This window comes from Ambystoma mexicanum, chromosome 9 (genome assembly GCF_040938575.1).
Source record: "Ambystoma mexicanum isolate Mex_15411 chromosome 9, UKY_AmexF1_1, whole genome shotgun sequence".
NCBI classification, from domain to species: Eukaryota; Metazoa; Chordata; class Amphibia; order Caudata; family Ambystomatidae; genus Ambystoma; species Ambystoma mexicanum.
The window spans coordinates 95,868,152-95,881,114 of NC_090931.1; the positions used below are offsets into that span (position 1 = coordinate 95,868,152).

The window sequence follows — 12,963 nt, forward strand, 5'->3', positions numbered from 1 at the left end:
TCAAAACGATTTTGCAAGTGTGGTTTAAACACAGCTAAGGTGGGAGGAGGGGGAGGGGAGGGAGTGAAGAATCGTTGCAGCGAAACTCAAATTAAAAGCACATGTTTGCATGAATACACTTTAAATACCTTGTGACTTGGCATGCAAATAAGATGTTATGATGCTGTCCCTGGTCAGTGAATAAAAGGTGCACACCCTTTATGTGCCAGAATCTACATTTAGAAAATGTGTTTATGTTTTGGCAGGGATTACAGTCATTTATTTAAAAAGAAAAACAAGGGCAAATAGTAAAAGGAGGGACCAATAACTTGTTTGTATAAAACACGTCTTACTGCATATTTCTTACTTAAGCACTACACATAATACACACATTGACAGTGTAAATGACCGTTCATTGCCAGAGAACATGGAATGAAAGAAACTCAGCATTCATCTGGAGTAGGGGGGTTACACATATGCAGCACAGACCCTTATCCAAACTTCATGTTGCAGGTTCAAGGCCCAGTGGGAGAGTGCAGCCCTCCACCCTCGCATGGATTACAAGGAACGAACCTTTTGGGAATCGTTTCTTATGTTGCTAAGTTTCTTCCAGGCTCCGGAAGGAGCAGGATGAGAAATATGACAACTAAGTACACAATGTGCACGAGATCAAACAGTGTTCCAATGTTCTCAGAAGCACTTGGGGTGCCTTCATAATCACTCACTTTGAAGTGTGTGTCCCGTAAAGCCTTTCTCAGGCTTCATAAGCATGGCTACTATTGCAGAACAAAATGGCTGACATTCTTGAAAAATGCATTACACAAGATCTGCCCATGACATAACAGATACCACCATAGCCATCTATAAAATAGCAACACGTGTGAGTCACTCCATACAACATATGGGCCTGGTGCATTCTGGCTTATTAGAAACGGCCTAAAATAGGGTGTTGCTACCTTTGGCTCGACAGCTTTATTTATTTAAAAGTGCGGATCCGGGATTCGAACCTCTGTTGCTCTGACCAGCGCGTTGCCCCTGTGCTATCCTCGGTTCACTTTTGGACATTAACTCTGATCCGCCCTAGCCAGCATAGTTAATCTGAGGAAATATGGAAGTTGTAGTTCAAAACATCTGGAGAGCCAGAGGTTACAGACCCTACCCTAAAGAATTTGACTGAATGTTCTCTAAAACTCTGCAGATAAACCCAGGATGGGATGTGCCAAATTCTGGAAATTTCTACATGTTGTACTTGTTCAGAATGCACAGAACCACAGTGAGAGGTTCCTGAGCATTTTCAGAATTGTGGAATTAGGTAACATCTGTGCTATCCATCCGGAGGTAGTATGCCTATGAAAGAGCAGCTTTCCATGGTTCTCGGGAATATTGTGGAATTTGGCCCAGTCCTGTTCCCTTAGACAATATTCTACCTAGGAGTAGCTTTCCACGGTTCTCTGAGTAGTGAAATAATCTAGAATTTGACCCAATCCCGCTCCCTTACCCACTATCCTACCTAGGAATAGCTTTCCACGGTTCTCTGAGTAGTGAAATCATGTAGAATTTGACCCAATCCTGCTCCCTTACCCACTATCCTACCTATGAGTAGCTTTCCACAGTTCTCTGAATAGTGAAATCATCTAGACTTTGACCCAATCTCGCTCCCTTACCCACTATCCTACCCAGGAGTAACTTTCCATGGTTCTCTGAGTAGTGAAATAATCTACAATTTGACCCGAACCCACTATCCTACCCAGGAGTAACTTTCCACGGTTGTCTGAGTAGTGAAATAATCTAGAATTTGACCAATCCCACTCTCTTAGACACTATTCTACCCAGGAGTAACTTTCCCCGGTTCTCTGAGTAGTGAAATAACCTAGAATTTGACCCAATCCCGCTCCCTTACCCACTATCCTACCTAGGAGTAGCTTTCCACAGTTCTCTGAATAGTGAAATCATCTAGAATTTGACCAATCCCACTCTCTTAGACACTATTCTACCGAGGAGTAACTTTCCACGGTTCTCTGAGTAGTGAAATAACCTAGAATTTGACCCAATCCCACTCCCTTACCCACTATCCTCCCTAGGAGTAGCTTTCCACGGTTCTCTGAGTAGTGAAATAATCTAGAATTTGACCCAATCCCGCTCCCTTACCCACTATCCTCCCTAGGAGTAGCTTTCCACGGTTCTCTCAGCAGTGAAATAACCTAGAATTTGACCCAATCCCGCTCCCTTACCCACTATCCTACCCAGGAGTAACTTTCCACGGTTCTCTGAGTAGTGAAATAATCTAGAATTTGACCCAAACCCGCTCCCTTACCCACTATTCTACCCAGGAGTAATTTTCCACGGTTCTCTGAGTAGTAAACTAATCTAGAATTTGACCAATCCCACTTTCTTAGACACTATTCTACCTAGGAGTAGCTTTCCATGGTTTTCTGAGAAGTGAAACATAATGGAATTTGACCCAATCACCCTCCCTTAGACACAATTCCAGATAGGAGGAAATAATCTTGAATTTGACCAATCCCACTCCCTTAGACACTATTCTACCATGCAGTAACTTTCCATGGTTCTAAGAAGGGGTAAATGATGGAATTTCACCCAATCCCTCTCCCGTAGACACAATTCCAGATAGGAGTAGCTTTCTATGGTAGGGAAATAATCTTGAATTTGACCAATCCCACTCCCTTAGACACTATTCTACCATGCAGTAGCTTTCCATGGTTTCTGAGAAGAGGTAAATGATGGAATTTGACTCAATCCCTCTCCTATAGATACAATTCCAGATAGAAGTAGCTTTCCATGGTTCTCTGAGCAGTGACATAATCTGGAGTTTGATCCAATCCCGCTCCCTTGGACGTGATTCCACCTAGGACTAATGTTAATACTGGACATGCAGTTCCTCTCCACACCACCAGCTCTGTCTTCACACTAATGCAGCCGCCACTGGCCATCTAAAATAGTCTGCGGGCCCTCATAATGCTTTGAGTTGAATGCAGCGAGCCCTCATTCCATCTTCGTAGCTTTGAAGCTGAGTGTCTCGACGGTTGCGCCGCCGTTACTATACAAGGACCACATTGTGCAAAGGGTGATGGTGTAGGCAGACAGGGCCACCAGGTAGACCCGGAAGAGGAGCAGGTCGACCACGTAGCCCACCTGCAGCCACTCCTTGGCAATGTCGCGGTACTCATCGCGCTTCTCCAGGAACTGGCGGATGGACGTAACCTCGTGAAGGATGCTGTCCACTAGGAGCGCGCCATCCTGCTGGGGGAACGCCACGCCCAGAGACTTCTCATAGTCCTTCGGCGGTTCACAGGTGTAGTGGGCCAGTTTGGCTGCAAGGCAAGAGTCACATTTATTTCAAGAGAAGGCATATGTCCCTGGCAGCTCTGCTGTGTGCCACTTCCTCCATTGGCACCTATGCCACTGGTCGGTAACAGTAGCATACTGAGAAAATGTGGCATGCACAAGGGTACACAATAAAAAGAACGACAAAAATGAAGAATACGGAATTGAATAGGTAAAAATGACGTCATGAAAATACCTGAAGTCAAATGGAGAACATCATCTCAGCTTTAACATTTAATTAAACAATTGTAAAATAGATTAAAGTTGAAAGAAAGTCACTCCTGACCTGGAACAGCATGGTTTAGAGCAGCTAAGGGTTTGGAATTGTGCTTGAGTTGTATACGAGCTGTTGCCCTATCTTAGGTTTTAGCTCATAGGTGGCGGTAAAGCAAAAAACTATAGCATTAGAGTACAGCTTGGGAGAAAGGGCATATGTATTTATTTATTTATTTTGGCATTTGTAAAGGCACCTAACCCTGAGGCATCTGGGTTATGAGGAGGGGACACATAGCTTGTAGGTCATGTTTGGTTATTTACCCACCTATTGACGTCCCTTGTCCATGCAAATCTCTATGGCCATTCGCAACCCACGTATTGTCCCTCTCGCCTGAAACACATCCTCCGAGGATTTGTTTGAGTTAGCTTTATCAAGCCTTACAATCAAACGTTGTGCTGGAAGTGCCTGCCAGTGTTTTTTAGATTGGTCTTCTGAAAATTAAAGACTTAATTTGAGTTGTAAACCCGCTATTTCAGCAACACAAATGTGAACAAATCTGCCATCAGCCACTCGTTTTGTACACACTATGTGTGTCCTTCACTGAAGTCCTGTTGGTAACAAGCCCACAGTTTTGACTTGTGTATAAGTGTTAGGCATTTGCCAGACTCAGCCCAGATACTTGCACCATTTTGAAGCTGCTACCATCTGTTGCCAGTACAGAATAGCCCAAGCTGTGGGAATTGTCAATGCTTGTTAAAGTATTTCTTCGAGGCTGAAAAGAGGCAAGCAAAGGGGTGATCAGTTCAGCTGGGGAGGGGGCGGGGGTATTGTGTGGTGTCCGCGGTACTGACAACCAGTAGGAAATCAAAACATTTCTAATAGAAATACATATATTTGAACATAATTTGTATTTTTCCAAAAAGTTAAATACTACATTATTTTAATTTTTTCCATTTAAAAATGTGTTTTTTTTTACTGTTTATATTATTTCAATAAAAATGTGTTAATCTTCCAGTTTAATTTTCAGTGCAGGTTATTATTCCTGGGATATTATAACATAGCATAGTGCATAATATCACATGGTTTGTTTGTAAGGGATGGCTACTGCGCGATGTATGACCGGTCATTGGCTTATCCGTGTGCTGCTGAGACATATGGTTGTAGTTTTTTTCATAGTCATATGTGCATTACTCATATTGTGCATTTGAACCGTCACCATCCGAGCGGATGTTGGACTTGAACAACACGTTAAAGATGACATGAGAATGCAGAACCTTTTGGGAGTTTTGCTGGATTTCCGGGAGACATGCTAAAGCAGGGGTACACATCCGATTTTGCTGGAGGGCCGAATACACCACACAAGTCCCATACAGCGGGCCGCACTATCCATGGTAATGAGCGAGTGATAGGGACATTGGTGTGTGGATTTGAGCGAAAAAAACATGGGTTTTAAGATGGACTTTTTATTCATCCATTTTCTACTATAACACAATACATGGCCTTTCCATGCATCCCCGCTTTGATTTATTTGTGTAATGCGTCTGAAATCATGTTGTAAATAGAGGTCAAACTACAGATAGCATGAAACAAAGACAAAAAAAGACCACTGAGGCTTCCCACACCTGACATGACAGACTTAGTGACTGAGTGACTTTAAGCTGGGCAACATTTCATCATTAAACTCATGTGACTTGGAAGGCCATTATTAATGTCTCGAAGGGCCGCATTCAGCCCGCTGGCCGCATGTTGTGCACCCCTTTGCTAAAATATCAACACTGATCTAAGAATTAAAAAATATATCTAAATTAAAATACTAACTACAGCAGAAAAAAGCAATCAAAACACAAGAATCCCGTCACAACTAAGCTTTGTTTCCACAGTTTTTCAGGGGCACAAATCCATAACACTCCCTGGTGCAAGTGATATTGATTTTTTGATTTGTAGGGTACAGAATTACAGGCAGAGCTGCTTCTGGGCATTATTATAGCTTAGCCCAGGGGGTGGAATCATTTGGCACTTCGAGGGCTGCTTCTTGTGAGCATTCTGTTTTTTTTCCCATATTCTGCAGTTGGTTGGAAAGGAACCAAATAGCGAATAGGAGGGAACTTCACTGAGAAAAATATTGATACGTCAAGTGACCTGATTACAGTCATCCATGGCAGACCATGGGGAAACTACATATAATTGTTGTATGTCAAAAGTAAAAAAGAACGGGTCTGGATCATAGGTTTCCGATCATAGGATCAGAGAGGTTTTGAGCCATAGGCTTCAGATCATAGGATCAAAGATGTTTCGGTCCATAGGCTTCAAATCATAGGATCAAAGAAGCTTTGGCTCCAAGGCTTCAGCTCATAGGATCAAAGAAGCTTCGGCTCCCAGGCTTCAGCTCATGGGATCAAAGAAGCTTCTGCTCGTAGGCTTCAGATCACTGGATCAAAGGAGCTTCTGCTCATAGGCTTCAGATCATAGGATCAAAGAATCTTCGGCTCATAGTCTTCAGATCATAGGATCAAAGAAGCTTCGGCTCATAGGCTCCAGATCATAAAAATAAAGAGGCTTCGGCTCATAGGCTTCAGATCAGAGGAAAAAGCAATCTTCGAATCATAGGAATCAGATCATAGGATCAAACAGTCTTTGGAGCACAAGATTCAGGTTATAGCATTAAACAGGCTTTGGATCATAGGCTTCAGATCATAGGATCAAAGATGTTTCGGTCCATAGGCTTCAAATCATAGGATCAAAGAAGCTTTGGCTCCTAGGCTTCAGCTCATAGGATCAAAGAAGCTTCGGCTCCCAGGCTTCAGCTCATGGGATCTAAGAAGCTTCTGCTCGTAGGCTTCAGATCATTGGATCAAAGGAGCTTCTGCTCATAGGCTTCAGATCATAGGATCAAAGAATCTTCGGCTCATAGTCTTCAGATCATAGGATCAAAGAAGCTTCGGCTCATAGGCTCTAGATCATAAAAATAAAGAGGCTTCGGCTCATAGGCTTCAGATCAGAGGAAAAAGCAGTCTTCGAATCATAGGAATCAGATCATAGGATCAAACAGTCTTTGGAGCACAAGATTCAGGTTATAGCATTAAACAGGCTTTGGATCTTAGGCTTCAGATCGTAAAATCAAAAGTACTTGAGATCTTTTTTTACAAACTCTGTGGATTTGTCAATAGAGAATATTGAAATGAATGACCAGGTTACAGGAAAAAGCAGAATGTGAAAAGTCTTTGGCTACCAGTTGCCAGGCAAGAAATGATTATGGTGTGTGGCGCAAAGAGATCCTAAAGAGATCCTGACTGCAGCAGATCATCAGCCGCACTACACAATGTGGGCCTGATTAACAAAAGCCTTTTCAATGGGACTTTCCCATTTCAAAAGTTTTTGTGAATCAGGCCCTCAGTTTGTTATTTGGGGGTTCATAGATCAGGTAGCTGGGAAGGGGAAGGTATTGCTATTTTGTAGCATCCAATTATGAACTCTCTCTTGCACGGATCATTAACTCGGTGGCCATCATTTGCAAGGGATTGACATGATGGCAGTAGCTTCAAGTGTAGCCGATGGATAACAGCAATGACCTGGGATGCACGACTCAACGAGACATTGATCATAGAGCCGAGGCTGCTTGCCACAGAGAGCTACTTCATCGCACGGTTGAAGGGTAGTTGGGCGGTGTGGATCAATAAGTGCTTCGATCCTGCACCGACAGACTGCACGAGCAAGGGCGCCTGGATGGACAGAGTGCTCACTCGCAGGTGTTCTGTGGTTTTCGGGTGTGGTTTGCTTCATTTGCCTATTCATAATTTTCAGTTTCTTTTGGTGGGCGAGTTTTTACAATGGCCATAGGAAGGTTGCTGAATGTTGGTAAACAGTGGTTGGAGAAAGATGGGAAAAAGATGCAAATGTGGGTTAGATGTATGGGGGGAAACCATACCTCGTTGGTATTGTCTCTAACTCGCCTTCTGGACATCATTAATGATGATTTATCCGCACCTTCCTGGGAGTTTGGGTGTCACAGCTAAGCTCGCAATGTGATGAATAAAATCATTTGAGTGATTTCCGGATGCAGATGTGCAGTGTTTGTCACGAGAGTTAGTATGTTAATCGAGCACTTCAATGATTCCAGGAACGGAGCTTAGCTTTTAGTAAAAGGTATCTTTCTTTTCTGTATTTTCATATGTGGTTGCAGTGAATTGCACATTTGCTATTTGCACAAAGAAGTGGGAAAAAGTGATGTCCATTTTCCGATTGTCACAATTTTGAATGTCATCAACTCTATTTTGACATCTGTTCTTTAACAGTTTTGCTAAATGTTAGTGATTTTTAGCTTAAATTGTGCAGCTAGTTTTATATGCGGTTGCCTTGAATTGCACACTTGCTAGCAGCACAGAGAAGCTGGATAAAGTGAGATCCGTATATACTGTTGTCATAATTAAAATGCAACCAACTCAATTTGACAAATAGTTTCGTCAAATGTTAGTCTTTTAACTTAAATTGTTTAGTTAGTTTTATAATGATTTATAACCTGAAAGTAAGGATAACATTGCTAAGAACCATGTTGTAAAAGTTTGTTTACCAACTGATTTTTTTTTTAAAGATACAACAGTCTTCATTGCTTTTTGAAGCCCAGCTTGTTTTGCCAACTGAGCCCTCTCAAGTAGCCCTACACTTGTATTGAGAGCTCTCGTCTCAATAGCCCCCACCCCCTCCACGGCATGTGGATTCAATGCTGAGGGGTGCAGCTCAGAAGGGGTCGTCCATCGCAAATACAGAATGTGACTTTGGCCTAAAGCTGTGATTGGCTGAGCTTGCCCAATCGCATTCGTGTGGTGGCTCTCCATGCACTTCCTTCCAAGTGGATGGTCTAGGTTTCTGGCTTTCCAATGCATCCCATTCCCTCCATTCTCCTTCCACCCTGTTACTTTCCTTTCCTATCTTATTCTGTCCCATCCTTTCCCATTCTATCCTTTCCTTTCCCATCGAATCCTTTCCCATCATTGCCCATCCCACCCTTTCCCATGCCTTGACTTTCTATCCATCTTTCCCCTCCCATCCTTTCCCATCCTCTCCTTTCCTTTTTCGTCCCATCCTTTCCCATTCTATATGTTGCATTCCTATCCTTTCCTTTCCTTTCTGTTTGTTTCCTTTCTTTCCCCATCATATCCTTTCCTATCCACTCACATCCTTTAATTTCCTTTCCCATCCAATTATTTCCACCCCATCCTTTTCATCCCATTGTTTCCCATCTAATCCTTTCCCATCCTATCCTTTCCCATCCTAGCTGATCCCATCCTATCTTATCCTATCCTTTCCTTTCCCATCAGACCTTTTCCCATCCTATTCTATCATTTACTATTCCATCCTTTTCCCATCACATCCTTTCCCATCCTATCCTTTCCCATCTCTACATTTCCAATCCTATCCCATCCCTTCCTATCCTTTCCTTTCCTTTCCCATCCCATGATTTCCTTTCTTTTCCAGCCCATCCTTTCCCATCCCTTTCCTTTGACATCCCTTTCCTTTCCTTTTGCTTTCCCTTCCCCTCCCTTCTTCATTCCATTAGTGGTCCTTCACCACATTGCCAATCCCGATCCCTTAAAGTTCATGGTTGCCTCATTGATGGCAGATGGTTCCCCCTTCCCTTCCCTTCGAGTAGGTGGTTGCCCTTTACCTGTGCTGTTGCTGTTCTCTTTGTGCCGGGGACCGTCCGAGCTGGGGGTCCGAACTGGAGCAAATCTTTTCTTGTCGGAAATGCAGAGGATGGCAGTGAGCTTGTCTAGTACCAAGCGCTTCACCCACTTGGGCACTGGTGGCTGCAGGTCCTGCTTGTGGACGAGCCTTACGATGAGGATGGTTTCTGTCAGGCTGAGGACCAGCAGGGCCATGCACACCGCAAAGTACACACCTGGGAGGGAAGAGAAAGGGTGGGGTTCTATGTTAAATTGCTTCCTTAAGCAGAATCCTTCTGCAAATGAGGACTCGGCGAGCAACAGAAAGGCAGGCCCACCTTTTGGGAAGTATGCAGCCTCCTTCACGGGTTGGCGACCTTTCCCTACGTGGCAACCCCATCTTCCGAGGACAGCTTAACCAATGGTGAGCGGTCATGGAAGACACCACCGAAAAGACGTGGCATCGCCATCTTCCGGAAACAGCTTAACCAATGGTGAGCGGTCAAGGAAGACACAGCCCAAAAGATGCGGCATCGCCATCTTCCGGAGACAGCTTAACCAATGGCGAGAGGTCATGGAAGACACAGCACAAAAGATCTGGAGAGCCACAGGTGGCAGGCCCCTGTTTTAGAGCGATATTGTCCAATATTCTGGTTCTACAACTTAAACATGCTCAATCGAGTTAAAGAGCCCGGACATATCCTGATGTTGGCTCAGGATGAAATGGCAGTGTTTGACCAGGGGCGGAGGCAACGCTCAGGGGGCAACGCGCTCGCCTTGGAAGCAAGACGACACAGCGCAACACAGGTTTGATCCCCGGCTGTGCTCTGGGTATTATAACCAATTACAATTACTAAAAGTTTCACGCCTTGCAACACAGATGTAAACCAACACCTCATCAGGTGGTGGTTCTGAGCACAAAGAGAATGGTAGTTCCAGCTTTTGTTTTCAGCTGGTTTGGCACGCACCAACATTGTAATTTAGGATGCACAACAGATTTGGCATGCGTTCTTTCCCATACCCTCATTTTGTTAGATTGTTCCCAACTGAGAGATCAAGAAAGTTGGGGATCATGTGTTATGTTATTGAGGACCCCCCTCAGTCTAGGGTCACTAAAGTGTAGCAAGTGGGGCAAAGGGGAGAGCTGCATCTCTTGCAATTGACGTTGTAATGTGGAAAATATCTGGGAGTCACTTGAGGGCAGCGTAGACCCTTAGTCCTTGTTGGTGGACACGTCTCAAGGGCACCCAATCCAGTTTGGAAATTGGTTTTGTATATTCATTTTTAAAGTAGTCTGCATCATGCATGTCTGCGGCAAAGGTATGTTCTGTGTCATGCCTAAGAGTTTTTTTATTTTTTTTTAATTTTAATATGGTTGTATGTTTTTATAGATTGCATTAAGGATCAAGTTCAGATCCATGCCCACCAGGACTGGAGGGGACGATCACTGTAGAATTTTAAGAAGAGCTACCCTTGATGAATGTCAGACATCTAAGAGTCAACAGACAGAAACATGTTGGGTTATATATAGATTGCAACAAATTAATTTTTCACTGATATTTGTATGGTAAATGTTGTTTTTTTAGTTAATGTGGTATGGTTGTTTTTTATTTTTACATTGATGTTGTGTATGTAATCGTCCTTTTTTTGATAACCTGGTTTTAGGGTTGTTCCTTAATCTGTGTATTATTGAACACAGTTTTAATGAGAATTATGTCTTTTTCCTATAATAAAATATTTCTGAAAACTCCCTAAGAAGACAGGGCAATGACCTCTAGAAACACCAGATATTAAATTAAGCCCCAGGAGGCGATAGTCTGCTCTACAATCCAGACTAACATAACGTAACATAGCGAGTTTCATGTCTATTTTCAACCTATTTCTGCTGCAAATTACGTCAACATGTATTTCACTGACAGGGCAAACCTTTAGCCTTTCCGTTTTCATATTTGGATTGATTATATTGATTATTGGGAAATGTTTTCACTTGAATGTATTAACAGGAGCTTCGTTTTCCAGACCTGTTTCACTTATGTGCTGTTGCAGTGGAGAGGAGCGCATTGGCTCAGTGACCTCAGTGCTTTATTTGTGGGCGGGTTTGCTAGGGCTCCCCCCTGGCACTTATTTAATCAGCCTCCGTTTGAACATGTAGTGGTGTTTTGGCAACGTTATTGTTGTAACCGTCAGTGAATCATAGTCAATGAAAAGCAACAGTGTGCACTGCTCCACTCAGCCTGCATGACATTGCTGCAACTTCACAACTGTAATAACCAGAAGCGCTGCCACAGCAGGGTGAGTTGACACCAACAGCGCAGCCACCAGCCAGCACCCCAACACAAGGGCAAGGTCAGTGGGAGGCTGCTCTTGGAGAGGAGTGCCTGTCACAAGTGTCCTTATACTCCAGTCTCACTGCTTTCTGGCAGGCAAGTTCATCTGTTCAGCAATGATTTTGCCTGCATCCGTCCATCAATTTACCACGAGAGGGAGGCATGTTTGCTCGTTGTTCCTGTGTACAGGTGGGCAGCATGTTCCACTTGCATAGAATCAGAGTTAAATGTTAGCAATGATTTGTTAAAATAAATATTTAAGTATTTATTTAATATCGCGACACAGCTAGTGTGTTATGTCAATTCGGATATGTGAATTGCTCCTATTCACCAGTCAGTGCTTCCAATTCCCTCAGGAGCAGGTGGGAGCTGCAGCTTTAAACCCAAATATATTAACACTGTAAGGAGCAGCCATGGGTGATATCAACAGGGGGCAGGAAGCACACGACCCGATGTGCCACAGACTTGCGGGGAGCGGGGAAGGAGAAACAGGGATGGTGGAGGGAGGGGCGTGGGTTAGCAACACTCCGGCCACTTGGAATGAAGGCTTGTATCGTAGGATCCAGCCTGCATTTTGAGCATCCTGATTGGCCAGGTTCGCTTTGTAGGGTGCTAATGAAAATATGGACCCGGGGAAGGGTGCTGGGCCAATCAGGTGGCTGAAACAGCTGGCGAGAATCTACATTCTCGAGCCGCTTCTTCCAGCCACCCGAGGCCCTTCCCCAGGTGGTGCAATATTTTTTCTCTTTTTAAATGTGGGGAGGCAACAAGGAGCGTCTCCTTGTTGTCTCCCCACACCTCAGCCCCCGCAAACCAAACCTCTTTCCCACCCCTTCTCTCCCTCCCCACTTACCTGCAGGACCAGAACTTTATGCTACGGTCCAGCGCACCTCCCTCAACGGCTGCCGCCATAGAAATAGAAAAGGGATGTAGTCCCTTTTCCCTATGGCAGCCATGTTTTTTTTTTCTTCCTCTAGAGATTGGCATTGCTTGCGCTGCCAATCTCCAGAGGAAGAAACAAAAACATTTGCACCCCGGATAAACCCCGGGGTGCAAATGGCTTTTGCCCGCCACAGTGGCCCTCACAGAGGCCTACCTTGACTCGGGCTGATGGGCGGTTACCGCCCATTGCTGCCCCTCACAGTGGAACTGAGAGCCATATAAGTCTCGGATGGGACTTTCAATATAGATACTTGAACGGAAGTCATTCTTAAGAAGAGAAGAAGACATGCGAATAGAAGAGATCAGTGATAACCTAGAAGCAAAAGGTTTCAATCAAAAAGGCTTCGGAGGGGTGTCAGGTAAGTACTTGTGTTCTTCTGTGGGCTGATTGGTGGTTTGCATGGCATTGAAAAGGATGATTGCAGGGGAGTGTGCATTCCTGCATGTGTCTTTGTCAGTGGGCGTGTGCATATGCTTGTGTATGTTTTGGTGT

The 12,963-nt window shown here is 44.1% G+C and overlaps 1 protein-coding gene across 2 annotated transcripts in view; it reads right to left on the reverse strand.

Moving 5' to 3' along the window:
- Positions 1 to 288: 288 nt before the first annotated feature.
- Positions 289 to 12,963, reverse strand: part of LOC138487702 (5-hydroxytryptamine receptor 3A-like) — a 193,830-nt gene continuing 181,155 nt past the window's right edge. For both annotated transcript variants that reach the window (XM_069614229.1, XM_069614228.1), the window contains exons 8-9: positions 9,204 to 9,437; positions 289 to 3,311 (exon numbers count right to left, since the gene is read on the reverse strand). In XM_069614229.1, coding sequence (XP_069470330.1) covers positions 2,983 to 3,311; positions 9,204 to 9,437 — 563 coding nt within the window. In that variant the 3' untranslated portion in view covers positions 289 to 2,982. The remainder of the gene's footprint in view (positions 3,312 to 9,203; positions 9,438 to 12,963) is intronic.